The sequence below is a fragment of the Perissodus microlepis genome, chromosome 7 (genome assembly GCF_051167445.1).
Source record: "Perissodus microlepis isolate ML-2025 ecotype Zambia chromosome 7, ASM5116744v1, whole genome shotgun sequence".
Lineage (NCBI taxonomy): Eukaryota > Metazoa > Chordata > Actinopteri > Cichliformes > Cichlidae > Perissodus > Perissodus microlepis.
Window position 1 is genome coordinate 63,520,150 of NC_140467.1, and position 18,338 is coordinate 63,538,487.

The 18,338-nt window shown below is 43.6% G+C and overlaps 1 protein-coding gene across 2 annotated transcripts in view; it reads right to left on the reverse strand.

Annotated features, from left to right (window-relative positions):
- Positions 1-18,338, reverse strand: part of LOC146384614 (neuronal acetylcholine receptor subunit alpha-7) — a 67,951-nt gene that overhangs the window by 17,522 nt on the left and 32,091 nt on the right. For both annotated transcript variants that reach the window (XM_084936615.1, XM_084936614.1), the window contains exons 7-9: positions 10,340-10,534; positions 7,964-8,050; positions 7,207-7,316 (exon numbers count right to left, since the gene is read on the reverse strand). In XM_084936615.1, coding sequence (XP_084792741.1) covers positions 7,207-7,316; positions 7,964-8,050; positions 10,340-10,534 — 392 coding nt within the window. The remainder of the gene's footprint in view (positions 1-7,206; positions 7,317-7,963; positions 8,051-10,339; positions 10,535-18,338) is intronic.

Sequence of the window (18,338 nt, forward strand, 5' to 3'; positions counted from 1 at the left end):
TGCAAATGCAAATTCCTCGCTGAAAGTTTAACCAAAAGGCATTTCCAGTAGAAATGTGCTGACATATCCTGAGCATAACCATGTATGATATCCACTGAAGTTAAAAAGAGGAGCTTTGCAACATGAAACTGCAGTGTGACAAATAAAAAAGTCAAATACGTATTTTTCGGACCGTAAGGCGCACAAGATTATAAGACACATTAAGCTGTCACGGCCAGGCGGATCAGCTGCACGCTGATCAGCTCGCTCTCTCTCGCCGGGGCAGAACTCGTTGTGGGTTCACGCCCTCGACAGATGAGACACCTGGGTCTCATTAAGACGATCAGCATTTAAACCAGGAGGCGACTGCTGTTCATCGCTGGATCGTTGTCTACCACGCGTTAGTGAAGTCAAGCTACAGCAAGTCTAGTTAAGAGTATTTTCCTTTGTGCGTCGTACTTAACCCTGTCTCCCTGTCTACAGAGCTTCCTGGATTTTCCCCCGTGTGATTCCCGTGTGGCAGTGTCGGAGTGTGAGCCTGTGATCGTGTGTGTGGATGATCTGAAGAACGCGTGCTTTCCCCCTGGACTTCCCTGGAGACCCCTTCTTCCCTCACTCAGCTGTATATAGCACCCCCCGCACCTTCTTGTATATACACCTGGTGAATTGTAAATAAATCCTTCTTGTGAGCATCAGAACCGGAGTCCTGCGCTTGAGTCCTCCTCCAAACCGTAACATAAGCGAAACAAAGCAGTCAGATAAATCAAACTTTATTCATTCTTCTTGCTTCCTCCACTTCTGTACCACTGATTCATTCATGCTGTATTCTATCACAGCTGCTCTATTCCCATGTTGTTGCAGTATATTAATGACTAACCTCATATTGTGGATGGATTATCTCAGTTGTTCTCCTGACTGAAGTTTGGTCCGTTTACAGCATCCTGCCATACGATTGCATTTGTCTCTAACCATCAGGAACCCTCACGTTAACTTTTATCGAGTGGAAAAAGGTTAGCGTTCATCCTCCAGCTTCACTGTGTTTATGCTAACATAGCTGTGTAGCTAGCGATCACATAGCACAGTGGTTCACAAACTTTTTTTGCTGGGCCCCCTTTGTTTTAAAAATGTAGCCCCCCCCCCCGCGCACGCATGCACACAAACATCCTCCAACCACACACGCCCATATTTTGCTCCATTGCGGTTTATTTCACACCTCAAACATTTAGTAAACAATTAAGCAAATACAAGTAATCTGCAATAAATGACAGGTAGTAATAAAATAAACTACTAACTCTGTTACGCTGTGTCCGCACCTACACGGGTATTTTTGAACATGCAGCTGTTTCGTCCACGTAAACGGCGTTTCGAATCACCGAAAATGGAGATTTTTTTAAAACTCCTTTTTTGCGTTTACATGTGGACGAGGAATACAGAGTTGGTCACGCAATGTCAAAGGTATGTGCCTTTTTCACGTCAGGCTGTGTGCACGTTATTGTTTACATGAGATGAATGGCAGATAAACAGTATTTTGTCTCTATCTGCAGGTTTTACACGCTTACATACACACACGCAGTTACTGTCCCTCCATTTACAAAGGCAGAGGCGTCACGGTGTGATTATTTTACGTGTAGTTGTTTTTTTCTGTGTAATAATATTCAACATTGCTGTCAATACATTTTTCAAAAAGTGCCTCTCTGCGCAAAATGGGTTCAAAAACATAAACAGCTTTGGGATCCTGTTTGTCCGTGATTTGAACCGGGGGAACAAATCGTGGCAGGATCAGCCTGATGTTATTTGTATCCCGCTGTAACTTTACAGTATAAAGAGCTAACATCTCCAACGTGTCAGGAGTAGTTAGTCATCACAACAAGTGTTTGTGAACTAAAGATCAAGAATGTGGGATCCTGTTTGTCCGTGATCTGGAGAGCCCAGCGCTGCTCCCGACGAAGGGAAAACCAATTCTGCAGGGAGACCTACCTCGGCACTTGTGCAGGTGAAGCCAAAGGGAATGCTTCATCTCCTGCTTTGCGTTTGTGTGGGCGCCCCGTCAAAAACCTGTCCATTATGCTAGCAGTGTCCAAGCGTTGTTTTTTTTCCCCTTTTCATACCGTGCCCCCCCTGCAACGGCTCTGCTTTGGGAAGGTCTGACGTAGCACATCATTATATACCACGTAGTCCAACTTCAGTAACCCCACAAACATCACTGCTGTTTCGTTTTCTGTCTTCATTTATGTTGGAAGTGACAGCAGAGCTGTACGTTTGAATTCTTTCAGAAATCTCTCAGTCAGAACATGCTACATCATGTTTAGGTAACTAGCAAAACTAGCGAGCTAACTTCCTGCTAACTTCTAACTCTGTTAAATGTAATAAATTCTGTTTTCATGGATGCCTGGATGTTAAACTTCATAGTTACACCTGGCAAAGCAGCAACGCTGATCGTTTTATTACAGATGAAAGAATTTAGACAGTTTTAAACTCTCAGTGATGTTCGTTTGACTTCGGGACCTAAAAGGACGGAGTTTAGGACCCAGATTACACCCAGATTTAAGAGCACCTTAGTCCGACAAATACGGCAATAACGACGGCCGCTTGCATGTTCTACAAAAAAAATGTGCTTTGTTGTGTATCTGACGGACAAACACCAAACCAGTTCAGTTGCACCATTTTTACAAACCAATTCTGGTTCGTCCGCTTCACTCAACTATCTGCGCTGCGCATGCGCGTTTTATCCATATTCTATCGCGATATTTCATTTTCTTATCGTTGCCTAGCATTGTACCGGTATAATATGGCCCAGCCCTATGGTGAAACGAGGAAATTTCTTCTTCAGAAGAAAAATGAACTCATTAACAAGCAGATCCTTTATACCAAAATGTTTTTCCTCATTTGTTAATTACTGATCGTGTATCAGTTTGGATTTATTTGCTTACAGTGTAGAAGAGTTGCATAAATATCTGGGAAATCAGAAGCTCGTTAATATACAAACGCAAGCAGAGAGAAGCTCTGAAGCCTAATCAGATCACCTCCTCCATATGCATGTGTGAAGCTTCACATGTTCACACGTTCAGGAGAAGTCAGAGAGTAAAAGAGTCACGGAGAGGCAGAGTAATTACAGTGTACTTATCTGAAAGTTGACTTTACAGGGTGTGTAAGTAAGGAAATATTTACATGATTAAAATTCATTTATGCACAAACGTGTTTATGCGGAACAAATGTGCACGAGTGAGAGAGATACGAGCTGCGTGTGCGGCGCAGGAGGAGTGGGCAGATAAAAATAGAGCATGAATAAAGTGGGAGGGGGGGCTGCTCGCCTCTCTGAGGAAATCTTCTCCTGCAGTCCAATATCTCACTGCACACACACACACTCATGAAATATTTAGCTGTCAAACGCAGTGTTGATGGACGGAGTCTGAACATCAGTCGGTCCTCAAACTGCTCAGTCTGAGTCATCCTGAGGAGCACGGACAGCACCTTAAATTACAGCCATTTCATTTCTTTCCTGTCCGCGTCCGTCACAGTCTGCCTGGATTTCCTTTCCTTTCACGTTCTTTAAACTTCTCTTCACTTCCCACAAAAGCACCGAAACCCTCCAGACTCAAACTTCTGCTCTGAAGCCGTTTCCTTCTCCCTGACACTGATTGTCACACAAACCTCCACAGCAGCCGCTCACATGGTTTGAATGTCAAACTTTCTGCAGGTTTAAAGAATAATGCAACATCTCAAACACCTCTTCTCAAAATCTGCATTCGTAGTTCTGCAAAAGCTGTATGAAATATTTTATTTCTAAATATCAAATCTGACGGTGCGTAAATATTTGTTTCTTCCTGATTTCTTATTTTTGTATTTGTCACATTTTCATAAACAAACTTTACGTTTTAGACAAAGATGATCAGAGTCATCATGTTTTCGCACTATTAAAAAACTAATATGAATTTTTTCCCCTCATAACTCCATAACTCCAGGCAGGAATATATTTAAACCTATTTTACTTCGACTCCTATCATACTGCTGACTGACAGCTGTGTTTGGATTTTAAATTCCTTCAACAGCGTTGGACCCTCCGGACCCCAGGAAGTGTCCCGGCGATCCTGAGAGGCAGACCGCCACGGCAGCCGTGTATATATGAACCATTTCTGTCCTGACGCCAGCCCTGTGCAACGACACCAGAGCAACACTTTGATTCAGAAAAATGTTAACAAGTCTTAACCCTCAAACGAGTCTTTGAAGAGATGTGAAAAGACAAGTTTTATAAAATGTCATCACTCTGACGGTCTTACGTTCAGAGACATATGATTCCTGTAGAGACCTGTACCCTCCTGTGCATATGGGGTCGTGCACAAGTTACGTGACCTGTGCTTTGCTCCCATCTGCTCAGTCCTCGGACCAGTTACAGAACAAGACAAACCAATAACGTCGGGTTTGTTTGTTGGGCTCGGCCTCAGTCCGTATCATAGGTCTGACTGTTACTGATGAGAACCTGAAACCTGTCAAGGATTTGACTTAACCTGGCAGTCCAGTCAGGACAGAGCCCAGCAGGACTACATGCTCAGGCTGAACGAGGCACAGGCTGTTTCTAGAAGGCTCTACTCCACCTGGAAACCAAGCAGGAGACCAAGACAACAGCAGTGCTGCATCCTCCTCTGTGGCTCTGAGTGTTGACCCATCACCAAGAAGGGCTTCACTGAATATGCGACATCTTCCATTCAGACCAGTGTTCAAAGGCTGATCTGCACAGAAGAACTGTTTGCGGAAACATCTCAGCACTTCAGATTGTTCCAGAAGAACATTTGTGAGAACAGACGCTGATGTTGGACAAGAACACCTCAGTCTCCACTCTAATTTAATCTAAATGTGTTCTGTCGGGTTGGGGCCAGGACTCTGTGCAGTCAAGTTCTTCTGCACCAAACTGACTCATGGACCTGGACCTTGCTTTGTGCACTGGTGTGCAGTCATGTTGGAACAGGAAGGCATCATCCCCAAACTGTTTCTACTTTACTTTCCACTGACTCTGCAGGAAGTTGGCGACCTCTGCGCCTCAGCGTCTCCTGACCCCGCTCTGCGATTTACGTGGCCTACAGCCAGTGTTGGGAAGGTTACTTTTAAAATGTATTCCACTACAGATTACAGATTACATGCCCCAAAATGTATATTGTAACGTATTCCATTACGTTACTCAATGAGAGTAACGTGTCCTGAATACTTTGGATTACTTAATATATTATCATGCTGTTTACAACTACGTGAATGTACTATTGCTGTGATTTATTACTGTTACTGAAGGTTACTCTCCATACCAACACCAACCAGATGTTTAAATCTTAATATAAATGAGTAACAGTAGGTGGACATTAGGTAAGGCTGCACTGTTTGCTGCGATCTCGTATAGAAAACTATTCCGCGCGTATATAAAACAGGTCCGAACCGTAGTAAAGGGACCTCTGGCTGATACGTCGGGTTCGTGTCGGGCTCGTAGCCGAAAACTAGCTTTACTTTGTTGTGTGGGTCAACTTTGCTAGCGAGAGACAGAGAGAGGCGTTGAAAGGCTGCTCCAACGGAGCTTATTGTTTCAGAGGAAAACAGGAACACAGTGTACAGTCGAGTCTTAACAGCTTACTTACAGCTGGGCTCGTCAGGCTCTCTGTTTGGCTGCAGTGGTTATTATTATATTTACATGCTTCCAGCTCCCGTTTCTGCTCGGTGACAGCTCGTACTTTTCCTTTCTCTCCCTCCTCGCGCTCACAGACACATAACGAGTATGACAGGCCATTCTCCCTGCAGCACGGACTACACTGCCCATCAGGCTCCATGCTTTGGGGCGATGCCTGTAACTCTCTGCCTATCGCCTTCATATTAAATCATTTTGTGAATAATAATTTTAAAAAATATTTCTTCACTTCATTATGTGGGGTGTAGTAGAGGTGACATGGGCCACGAGACTGAGACACAGGCCTCTTAATGCGTGTTTTGTTTGGGGCGTGGAATTACCAAAGATAGAGAGACCACAGCCTAACATATGAAACGGGAAAAGACCGCCATGTAATCCATTTATTTCAACAAAGTAACTGTATTCTGAATACCACCTTTTAAAACGGTAACTGTAACAGATACAGTTACTCATATTTTGTATTTTAAATAAATAACGGTGGTACATGTGTTCTGTTACTCCAACACTGCCTACAGCTTCATGGCTGGTTGCTGTTGTTCCCTTAATCCCACTAACAGCTGACTGAGGAATATTTAGTAGTGAGGACATTTCCTGACTGGACTTGCTGCACAGGCGGCGTCCTATCACGGTACCACACGGCAGATGCAGTCTGCACGCCTAGTTTCTGATTCTATACACCTGTGGCCATGGAGGTGACTGGAACCTGAATTCAGTGATACTTTTGGCAATATTTGAATATTATCTTTGGCATTCATGTCATGTGAGTTTGAGAAACCTGCAGCCAAAACTCTGGCTTTACTTTGAACACACGTTCGGTGAGTTCATCTGTGCAGCTTTTTGTTTGCCTGTGTGTGACACGTGCAGGGGGACGCCTGTGACAGCCTGTTCTCAGGTGTCTGCTCTCCTGCACGCTTCATTCATTCAAACTGAAACAAACAAACTGCTGGACTCCTCGTGTGATCGGAGCGGACAGCCTCGTCCTGCTCACAGCTTCACCTTCACACCTCAGCGGTCGTCCCTCCTCTTCCTCAGCAGGAACATTCACATTCATAAGAGGCATCAGAGCGGGACTGTCACCTTCACACACGACGTGACACACACACACACACACACACACACACACACACACACACACAGGTAAGAGCTTCAAACTAAATTCTGCTTTAATGGAATCTTGTTCAGAGCCCCAAGTGTGCGCGCGTGTGTGTGTGTGCACATGCGTGTGTGTGTGTGTGTGTGCACACGCGTGTGTGTGTGCACACGCGTGTGTGTGCACACGCGTGTGTGTGTGCACACGCGTGTGTGTAGTCGTTCTTTCTGAAGTTTCTGAAGGAAGCTGCTGTAATATAAATAGGGTTTGTATTAATAGTCAATCAGTTCTTGGAGCGAAGCCTCTTCTTGTTCAGAGCTCGTTAAAGCACAGACCTCGTTAAGGACCTGGAGCTCATTAAAGCTGACTCGGCACAACGTAGAGACCAAACTGGACTCCTCACTGAGAGATCAGCGCATGCTGGAGCTACATAATTAAAATGCAGAAGAAGAAAAGAAGTGGAGTGACTGACCCACTGTGGCATGTGTCCTCCGTCGGGGTCGTGGTGGTGATACTGCAGAACCATGACCGTAGCGATGACCGACAGACCCACAATCACCATGGTAGTGGCAAAGTACTGCGCTGAAAGACAGACGTCCAGAGGACACTCAGTGCTGCTCAGCTTTTACATCTGCGACGTCCTCTACGCTTACGTTTGTCTTATTCGTGTGTTGGTTACTCGTCGTTTTTAATCTCCCATAAATGTGATAATTGGCAGAATTATCAGTCGAGCTGGTCCTGCAGGCTGCAGCGAGCCCTTTCTGTTCATTTTAGGAGGCAAGTGGGGTAGTGTTGGACCAAAAACACCCAGCCCAGAAGATTTTAAGCTTAATTTGGAACTATTTTTAGGTTTTCATATATATATATATATATAGTCCTGGGAACAGCTAAGATACTGCACAGGACCCTCAAGCTCCCAGGCCTCTGGTAGAGGACCCGACCTTGAAGGATAAACCGCCCACAGGGGCGAGCTGGGTGTTTATATATATATATATATATATATATTTTGTCCAGCATGAGTAAAATACATCATGGCTGTACTGGGAAACCGAAAGTAATGATGGAGAGTAAGTTTTCCTCAGCCTACAGCTCAGGATGGATTTTATATGGTGATTATGAGCAGCCAGCAGCAGATTTCCTGTGCTGGCTTCCAATTATAACTCCATCACAGGAAGAGATAAGACGATGGAGGGATTAAGGATGAGCAGCGTAATCTGAGTGAGGCTCACCTATGAGCGGAACGGAGTCTGAGGTTGCCGGCATGATCTCGGCCACGAGCAGCATGAAGACGGTCAGAGAGAGCAGCACGGTGATACCTGCAGGCACAAACGTGTCATCAGCTTCATGTTTTTAGTGCGCTCATCAATTTCACAGTGTTCTGACATCTTTTATAATTTTATATTGAATACAAGCTTATTCGTTTTATTTTGTTTCGAACCGTTTTGGAAATGTGGAGGATCTAATGTGCTGGTTTCCATTAACGAGGCTCCAGGTTAGCGTCTCTGTCAGACTCATCCACAGCTCAAATTCATCACTATTTGCTGCTCATTCATATAAGAAACGACTTTAAAGCTCGAGTAAGTGAAATCCATTATTACCTTTTCATGCCTTTCTGTTCTCACTTATGATGATGGGTTTGGATTGCAGCGATGGGCACAGATTATGACAAAACGAATGAATCCCCTTGTAGCGCGGCCGCTGCTTTGAGAGGCTAAAACGATCTGCCGTGTCTCGCATGAATATTGTGAGAATTCTGTTTGGATCCTCGTTTCTTCTTATTAAACTCGGCCTCGCACCGTTTCCTCCCAGGTGGAGTCCTTTCTACAGTCTGCTTTTGCAGAGACGATGTGTGAACGGTCCTGTTCAGTCTCCACCCGCTGGCTCCGTGAAAGTCGGATGAACTTTGGGAGATGTGAAGAGTGATGGCCCTCTTGACATTCAAGTTTGATTAAGAGCGTAAATTAAAGTTCCAGTGGAAGATGCCGTGTCTGCCGTCAGTAGCTGGAGGCCTGCTGGCACCTCCAACTCCCTGTTCCAATACGTTTTATGGCTGATGAATATCGACTCTGAGACATCAGTCATGTCAGGTTCAGTGGACGAAGCAGGTGTCCAAAACATCCCCGCCATCCCCCTGAGAGACTGAATACTGCTAGGACGGGTATTTGTAAGGACCAGCCTGAAAAAATGACAGAAACATATTTTCTGATTCTTCCAGCTGTTCAGAAATCTCTCGTTTCTGCTCTGATGTGAGGCCTTCAGAAAGCTTCACCTGAACACCATCATCTCACACCTGCAGAGCACTTTACTGCTCTTTGTGATTTTTCTCTTGGAGTCATACCGTGTTTGCTGGTGCCCGTCCCTCTGTGATGGCTGCTGGATCTCCTTCTGTGAGTGTTTTTTGTGGCGGTGGTGACTGAAGGTCGTGTTAGTGTGATAGAAACCCCCCGGTCCTTTCAGGCGTCTCCCTTAGATGCCGCGGGACATTACAGGAGAACTCCACAGCGACAGTCTCTCTCTGGGGGATAAATCCATGGTACACGACCTTGTGGATGTCAGGAAAAACGAAGAGCACGCTTCTGGTTTCATTTGTCAGTTCAAGTGCTGCTTTCAACAGAAAGCTTTAAAAGATGCGCAGAGACGCAGCCCTCATCAGACTGGATCTGATGACATACATCGCTTCACGTGTTTCATGTCCTCCTGTGCTGACATCCTCTCTCCTGCATCCTTCTTTCCTTATCGTTCAATCAATGATTTAACGCGCAGATTTCCAGGGAGCGATTTACAGAGAGAAGCTCAGGTATGATTTTTGTCCCTTAACTTTACTCATAAACAATCCTCCAGTTATAGTTCTAGTGTTGGGACTGAGCGGCGTCTGTCTTTAAAGAAAGGTCCATGCAACATGTTCACAATAGAAGAAGGTGAATATCAGGTGGATGTGAACAGAATTAGCAGGCGACTCTCTTTTGTCAGGTAATCGCTGTTCCAGATGGGCTAGGGCCACTTCAGCGAGAGTATAATGGACCCGACTGTGCTAAAGTTATATTTATAGAATATGTGCAGTCTCGGGTTATTTCACAGAGTTTATCTTTCTACACAGGATGTTTAATTGTGACATCATTTTCTGACTGGTGCAAATTTCAGCAAAACGTCGAACTGAAGCTCAAACAGGAGAAGCAGAACATCTTACAGGTAACGACCTCGAATGAAAACATGTTACATCTATATTCCAGTAATGTATTCTTTCAGATCAGAGCACATTTCTGTGCCTTTGTGTGACTCGATGTTTTGGGCTTTTCTCCATCCTGCTTTGTTTCCTGTACCTGCCTGAAAGCCTTCGTGTTGGACTGTTCCTGCTGCTCTGCTCACAATAAGGTGGAAGCATTTCTGTGTCTGAAACCAGCAGTGAGTCTGTTTAAAAGGACTTTTCCCCCCTGCTGCCGCCGGGCGCTGCTCATTTGGTTTTTCTCTGTAATCTTGTGCCTTTGTCTCTGTTCACACTGAACACTCTCACAGTGTGTGAATTTTACTAGTCTGGAAAGTCTTTGAGGAAGTACTTTAAGAATCGGAGTAACTGTCATCACCGATAAAGAGAGCTGAGCGCTCACCCAGGGAGATCTTCTCTCCGGAGTCGGCGGGCAGCAGGAAGACGAGGAGGGCGAGGGTGGAGATGAGGACACAGGGGATGAGGAGGTTGAGCCCGTAGTAGAGCGTCCTCCTCCTCATCACCACGGTGAAGGTCACGTCAGGGTACGGCTCCTTACAGCAGTCGTAGAAACGCTCGTTCCTCCGCCCAGGAACCTCTGCGCACAAATGGGAAAACACCGACGGTGACGTCAAAGAAACCATAAACCTCGTTCCTCTGAGGGGAAAACGATCTGCTGCCCCTCTGACATCAACATATCTCAGCATGACAAAAATATTCAACTGGAAATGATAAAATAACTTGTTTTCTATAATCATGAAGCCAACAGTTTAATGCTAAAATTAAATCATTTTTGTATCCACGTTTTTTAAAATGTACCTTTTTACAAAAAAGCAGAAAAATTCAAATGCTTTGATGATGTATTTACAGAATAAGAAACATCATTAAAACAGTTTCTCACAGGCTTCAGAGATATTTGTGTTTTCTTGTTTTTATCCCAGGTGATCTAATAAATGTGTTAATGTCATGTTTCCGGCTCATTGAACGCAGCGCTTTGACTTTTCTTGTGTTTTGGTCTCTGTCACGCATCAGTTTAGTTACTTGTGTCTTCGTCCTCTGTGCTCCTCTCTGTGTGTCTCTGTTTGTGTGCCTGGGTTTTCCCCATTTAGCTCCCATGTTCCCCTCCTCGTGTTTATTCCACGCCTCCTCGATCTGTCGCGTGCGTTCGTCCCGTCCTCTGGATGTGTTCCATAGCCGTTTCCACCTCTCGTCTCCCACTGTCACTTCCCTGTTCCCCTATTCGTGTGTCTTAGTCTGCCCTTTTCCTGTTTTATTTTGACAGCCTTGTGGTCGATGTTCAGTGTGTTTAGTTTTGCTTCAGGTCTTTGTTCAGGTCTTATCAGCAGAGCACGATGATGGATGCAGCGCCTGTGTCAGAAAATGATAATAAAACGCTCGTGCGGTATCAAGGCCAACGTTTGACGTCTTCATTTGAACCAACGTCATCTGGATCTGCACTAAAATTTAACGAGTCCTCCCGACGCTGGGAAAACCGAGTCTCTCCAACAAACACAGGGCGATCACGCGCCACAGACGAGAAGAAAAGCTGTGACAGGTGTGTGTGACGTGGCCTTTCCTCCAGGTAAACTGAACGGTCGCTGCTCGGCCAGCACGAAGGAGGCGAGTTCAGCTCACGAAAAGCTTGTTTACTCGCCTGCGACGCCTGCTGAGGACGGCTGACAGTAACGAGGTCTCCTCAGGGTTTATCACTGGTACAAGAATCTGCCAGTGACAGGTTTATTTAGAAATATTAAAAAAGCAAGAGCACATGACGTGACGGCCTCACAACAACAGCTTCTACTCCTCCCTCCCTAAACCATGACCCAATGCACTAATCCACCGAAGACTTCCTCCCTCTTTGGGATAAACTTCAGAAAAGTGTAAAAAAAATCAATCATAAAAGTTGTGGCTGCTTTACTCTGATTGGACTGAGCTGTACCGGGCACGCCATGCTACGATATTATTGTGATTATTAATTTATTTATGTTAATGCTGAGTATTGTAATGTAATTCCATACAATCAGTTTCTGATAAAAATGCAGTGAGATAAATGAGTGAGAATCACACCTCTGTGTCTGTTGACGTCCACAGAAGGTCACATTTCCCATCTGCACTCGCAGCCTGGCGAGGCTCAATCAGACTGAAGGCAACATGTTGACAGTCTGTCTTCATTAGACTGCAATTATTTGCAAACCTTCAGCAATCTCTCTAAGAGTCACTGCAACTATCTGCTCAAAGGCTGCAACACTGTGATCAACAGTAAGTGTGCAACACCTTCAAGCTCTGCCCACCCGTTTTGTTTCGCAGATGTAAGGAGGACAGCGTCCTGGTTTTACTCGTGTGGCGGAGCCGTTAGCTCGCGCTGAATTATGAGGCAGCTTCATCGAGCCGACTGTGTTCAGCGTCTGAGATGAGCCGTCATAGTATTCCCAGAATACTTTATTTATTTAATAAAACATTGATATCTGGTGTCGCTGTATTGGTACTGTGTACTGTGCTGTAGCCTGTCCTTTTCTGCTTTTAGGTTCATCTCTGGAGGAAGTGGCAGATAAAAAGTGGCGTGCAGTACGCCTGGCTGCGTTTCATTTGCCTACACGTCGCAAACATTGCTCACTACATTGGTTTTAATCTCAGCTAGGTGATGGAGGAGAGTAAATGGGAAACATGATGTTGGACTTTTCAATTAAGTTCCCTTTCAACGGCCCATTGGCTGAGCAGGAAGCCTCCACGGAGGCCGGCATTCATCCTCAGCTGTCTCTCTCTTCAGTTTGTACCGAACAGAAGCTCTGAGGCTCCCCTGAGACTTTGGGTAACCCTGCGCTCATCCTCACTCTGCAACCACAGCTGTGACAGAGGACAGAGACACTGCTGGATCACCTGCAGAAGCAACAGCAGAGACAGAGAGCTCTGGACCAGAGGTCACCGAACAGACATGACAGCATCACTCAGGTCACCTGACATCAGATTTCCTTCATATTGACTGTATTCACTGTCGGGTCTCAGTCACATGTGAAAAAGACGACAGGCGTGCAGCGCAGACCCCGCCCTCGGGGTTTTGACAAATGTGACGAGATTTGTTAAATTATTTTTAAACACATTTGAGGCGTGATCGAAAACCTAACATAAAAACTGCAGTGTGATGATCAAGCTGACCAGATCCCAACAAACTAAATGTGTAGAAGTAAATTTATGTCATTTGATACACAAAGAGGTGTTTATGAGGGTTATAGAGCTGCTGATGCTCCATATGGTGCTCACATGTTCTGATATTTACATGTGTACGCTCAGAGCAGTAACAAGTATGAGTTGAATATTCAGAGTTGGTTTTCCTGCATCTATCGTTGGAGCTGACTCCTGACGGCGCTGTCACTTGGTGTTCGCTCGCTCTGCGGTAGAGTATCACTTCCTGTTCCTGCTCAAACACAGTGGTGTTTCTGAGTAGCTTATCTGCTTAGCAATTTAATTAAAAACTTTTAAATACATTCTTTTTACATAGTATAATCTTCACGTGCTTCATCCGAAGCACACTTTCTGTGTACTCACTACCTAATTTATAGCCAAAGTATTCACTCACTGTCTCTGCACTCAATGTTCCCTCTAATGTTTCACGTGTCTGAGCGAACACACAACCTCCCCGAGCGATCCCGTGGATCACTGTGAGCAACAGCAGACGTGTGCACTGTGGTCACGCCAGCATCTAATCCATCCAAGTTACATGGTTTATTAAAGTAATCAAATTACAGCATTTATGTTAGACTACTTTTAAACTGCTTTAGCTCATTTACAATGAAAATGTAAAAAAAAAAAAAAATCTAGCCATTGGCCTTTGTAGTGTGTTAACACTATTGGAAGTACAAATAACTTGAACTCCAATTTCGAAAACACAACTTTCTTTTTCTTTCTTTCTTTCTTTTTTTAAAATAAAGCTCTGACTTGTATTATGAGTCTGTGGTCTGGGAGAGAATGGAAGGCCAGGACTGCCATAATGAATTAATTAAATACACCATTAAATAATTAATTAAATGTGTCAATAATTAATTAAATGTGGCAATAATTAATTAAATGTGGCAATAATTAATTAATTACATGTGTCGTAAATATTTATGTAATTAATTATTTCTGATTTTAATTAATTATTGCCACATTTAATTAATTATTTAATGGTGTATTTAATTCATTCATTATGGCAGTCCTGGCGTTCCACAGGAGAGAGTCCTGTAACTCTCTGTCTGCAAAATACAGTATATAATGTCCAATGTTGGGCAATTAATTATATAGTTACTCCTCAAAAAAGTAACTCAGTTTGGCAAACAAAGTTTTTTGCAGCTATTTTTTTTTTTAAATGCAGCCAATGCATTTTAAAATAAACATTTCAAACTATTTACAGAACAATCAGCTGTTCTGCATCAAATCTGATGCCACACAAATTATTTGTGCTGCTCCAAAAAATAATTTCTGTCCACTATGAAATGAAGGAGAACAACAGCCTGATACCTGCAGGCCTGACAGCAGCAGATGTATCACTGCTGTAACACCTGTAACACTCAGCAGTCGCCTCGTTGTTCTGACACACACAACAAAACTACTGACTACACTACACACTAACTACACAAGATTTGTGCTAAATGTGGCAAATCTCTCACATCTCAAAGCACCGCCGTCACTCCTAAAATTTCCCCCCGTTTCTTAACAACTAGACGCCACGTTGCCATATCGTTGTTTGATTGGTCGACATGGTACTTTTCTGGACGAATAGGAAAGAGAGAGGGGGGTGGGGGGTTGTTTTTGCTCACAGGCTTTCGCGCGGTTTCCTTATAAAACGCAGTTTTTACCGTTTCTTCCCGCAGTAAATATAAACAACGACAGTATTCAGGAAGAAAAACAAACATTGCAGATATTTTTATCATAACTCTGGTTTTACGTGGCCGATCAACACAATTTAAAAACTGGTATAAAGTCCACACTTTTCCCGTCAGTTGTTCGTCTGTCCTGCTCACATCTCCAATGGTTGTACACGTTGTCATTAACGTGGCTTCACTCCACATCAGCCGCTTTGCTCGCTAAAACTCCGGTGCATAAGGACGCTGTCATAGCCTATCAACGATGTTGATTGGCTGCGTATACGGCTGGACTATGGGATAAGGCGGCATCGTTCTGATCCCATACGGGAGCAGCCAGTCACTGACTAACACTGCAAAACAGAATTATTAAAGTATTCATTTTAATTTCAATTCAGGTTAGATTTTTTTTTGTGCGCAACGCAGATTTTCTGTGCGCAGAGACTGTGCCAGCAGTGCGCAATTTCGCACGTGCATAGCTTAGAGGGAACATTGTCTGTACTGTTTCGCTAGCTTAGCTTAGCTCGTAGCCGACTCGTTAGCCCCATGGCTACTTCACCTGTCCCTCCTGCACTTTCTTGCTCATTGTGTCAGATGTTTAGTTACTCCTCGGCCTCTTTTAGCAATAATGATACTTGTAACAAATGTAGCATATTTGCAGCTCTGGAGGCCAGGATTACTGAATTGGGCTACGTTCACTCTGCAGGTCTTAATGCTCAATTCCGATTTTTTGATCAAATCCCATTTTTTTGTCTGCTTGTTCACACTACAAATAAAATGCGACAGCAAATGCGCTCTAGTGTGAACGCTCAAAGCGGCCGCATGCGCAAAAGAAGACGTCACACACAACGCGCTCTGTTTAGACCCAGACCAACAGTATTGTTTGACTGATGTCCCTTAATATAAAAACTTCGGACTTTACGTTTCCCAATTTTTACTTCAAGTTATTTTGTTATTTACATAATAATGTAAATAACCTAATAATGATCCTTATTGCTGTTTTAAAGGAGCGGTGCTTCAAAGGATAGTTGCAGATTTCTGTCAGAATCTGCAGATTATACAGTACAAATAAAATGTTCACGTTTCTCCAACGTTGTCTTCCCAGCAGTTTCACTGACATCTACACGGGATGGCCAGGAAGCGTTCGCGATGTCTTCTCGGGCGCTTCTCTGGTGCTGATAATTGGCGTCTGTCTTATGTCAGCGACGTGACCGTTCACACAGCAGTCGCTTTCTAAAACATCGGATATGTATTGGATTCAGTATCACATACGAAAGTGACCCAGATCGGATTTGAAAATATCGGTTTTGTGCCGTTCACACTGTCACACCATGATCGGATATGAGTCGCATAGGGTCAAAAAAATCGGATTTGATGCGCTTTTGCCTGCAGTGTGAACGTAGCCACGTAGCACTGGATGGAGCAGCTCTCATTTCTAGAAATATGGACAAATTTATTAAACCCCCCAAAATATGACTATCCAGAGTTGGGACCAGGAAGTAGAGTTGCAGTCTTACACGCCTCTCTGCAGCTTCTCTCCTCCTGCTACCCCCCAAAAACCCATCTCCACAGAGACTGTGTCAGCTCCCAAACAGACAAAAAACAAACTAAAAACCAGCAACAAACAACTTAAACATAAACAATCACAAAGAAAGAACAATACAGTATCCACATCTGAACCAAAGAGTAAAACAGTGAAATGTGGATTATTAAATATTAGGTCTCTCTCCTCCAAGTCTCTGTTAGTACATGACTTAATAATTGATCAACAAATCGATTTACTCTGCCTTACAGAAACCTGGTTACAGCAGGATGATTATGTTAGTTTAAATGAATCAACACCCCCGAGTCATTCTAACTACCAGAAACCTCGAAGCACAGGCCGAGGGGGAGGTGTGGCAGCAATTTTTCACACCAGCCTATTAATCAACCAAAGACCCAGACAGACTTTTAATTCATTTGAAAGCCTGATGCTTAGCCTCGTCCACCCCAGCTGTAAAACTCAGAAACCAGTCTTACTTGTTATCATCTATCGTCCACCTGGGCCTTACACAGAGTTTCTCTCTGATTTCTCAGACTTTATATCTGATTTAGTTCTCAGCTCAGATAAAATAATTATTGTGGGTGATTTTAACATCCATGTAGATGCTAAAAATGACAGCCTCAACATGGCATTTAATCTGTTATTAGACTCAATTGGCTTCTCTCAAACTGTAAACGAACCCACCCACCACTTTAATCACACTCTAGATCTTGTTTTAACATATGGCATAGAAACTGAACATTTAACAGTGTTTCCTGAAAACCCTCTCCTGTCTGATCATTTCCTGATAACATTTACATTTACAATAATTGATTACACAGCAGTGGAGAGTAGACTTTATCACAGTAGATGTCTTTCTGAAAGCGCTGTAACTAAGTTTAAGAATATAATCCACCCACTGTTATCATCTTCAATGCCCTGTACCAACACAGAGCAGAGCAGCTATCTGAACGCTACCCCAACAGAGGTCGATTATCTTGTTAATAATTTCACCTCCTCACTACGTACGACTCTGGATACTGTAGCTCCTGTGAAAACTAAGGTCTCTAATCAGAAGTACCTGACTCCGTGGTATAATTCTCAAACACGTAGCCTAAAGCAGATGACTCGTAAGCTGGAGAGGAAATGGCGTGTCACAAATTTAGAGGATCATCATTTAGCCTGGAGAAATAGTTTGCTGCTTTATAAGAAAGCCCTCTGCAAAGCCAGAACATCTTACTGTTCATCACTGATTGAAGAAAATAAGAACAACCCCAGGTTTCTCTTCAGCTCTGTAGCCAGGCTGACAAACAGTCAGAGCTCTGTTGAGCCAACCATCCCTTTAACGTTAACTAGTAATGACTTCATGAACTTTTTCACAAATAAAATTTTAATCATTAGAGAAAAAATTACCAATAATCATCCCACAGATGTAATATTATCTACAGCTACTCTTAGTACCATTGATGTTAAGTTAGACTCTTTTTCTCCAATTGATCTTTCTGAGTTAACTTCAATAATTACTTCCTCCAAACCATCAACGTGTCTTTTAGACCCCATTCCTACAAAACTGCTCAAAGAAGTCCTGCCATTAATTAATTCTTCGATCTTAAATATGATCAACCTATCTCTAATAATCGGCTATGTACCACAGGCCTTCAAGCTGGCTGTAGTTAAACCTTTACTCAAAAAGCCATCTCTAGACCCAGCAGTCTTAGCTAATTATAGGCCAATCTCCAACCTTCCTTTCATATCAAAAATCCTTGAAAGAGTAGTTGTCAAACAGCTAACAGATCATCTGCAGAGGAATGGTTTATTTGAAGAGTTTCAGTCAGGTTTCAGAGCTCATCACAGCACAGAAACAGCTTTAGTGAAGGTTACAAATGATCTTCTTATGGCCTCTGACAGTGGACTCATCTCTGTGCTTGTCCTGCTAGACCTCAGTGCAGCGTTCGATACTGTCGACCATAATATCCTATTAGAGCGATTAGAACATGCTGTAGGTGTTACAGGTACTGTGCTGCAGTGGTTTGTATCATATC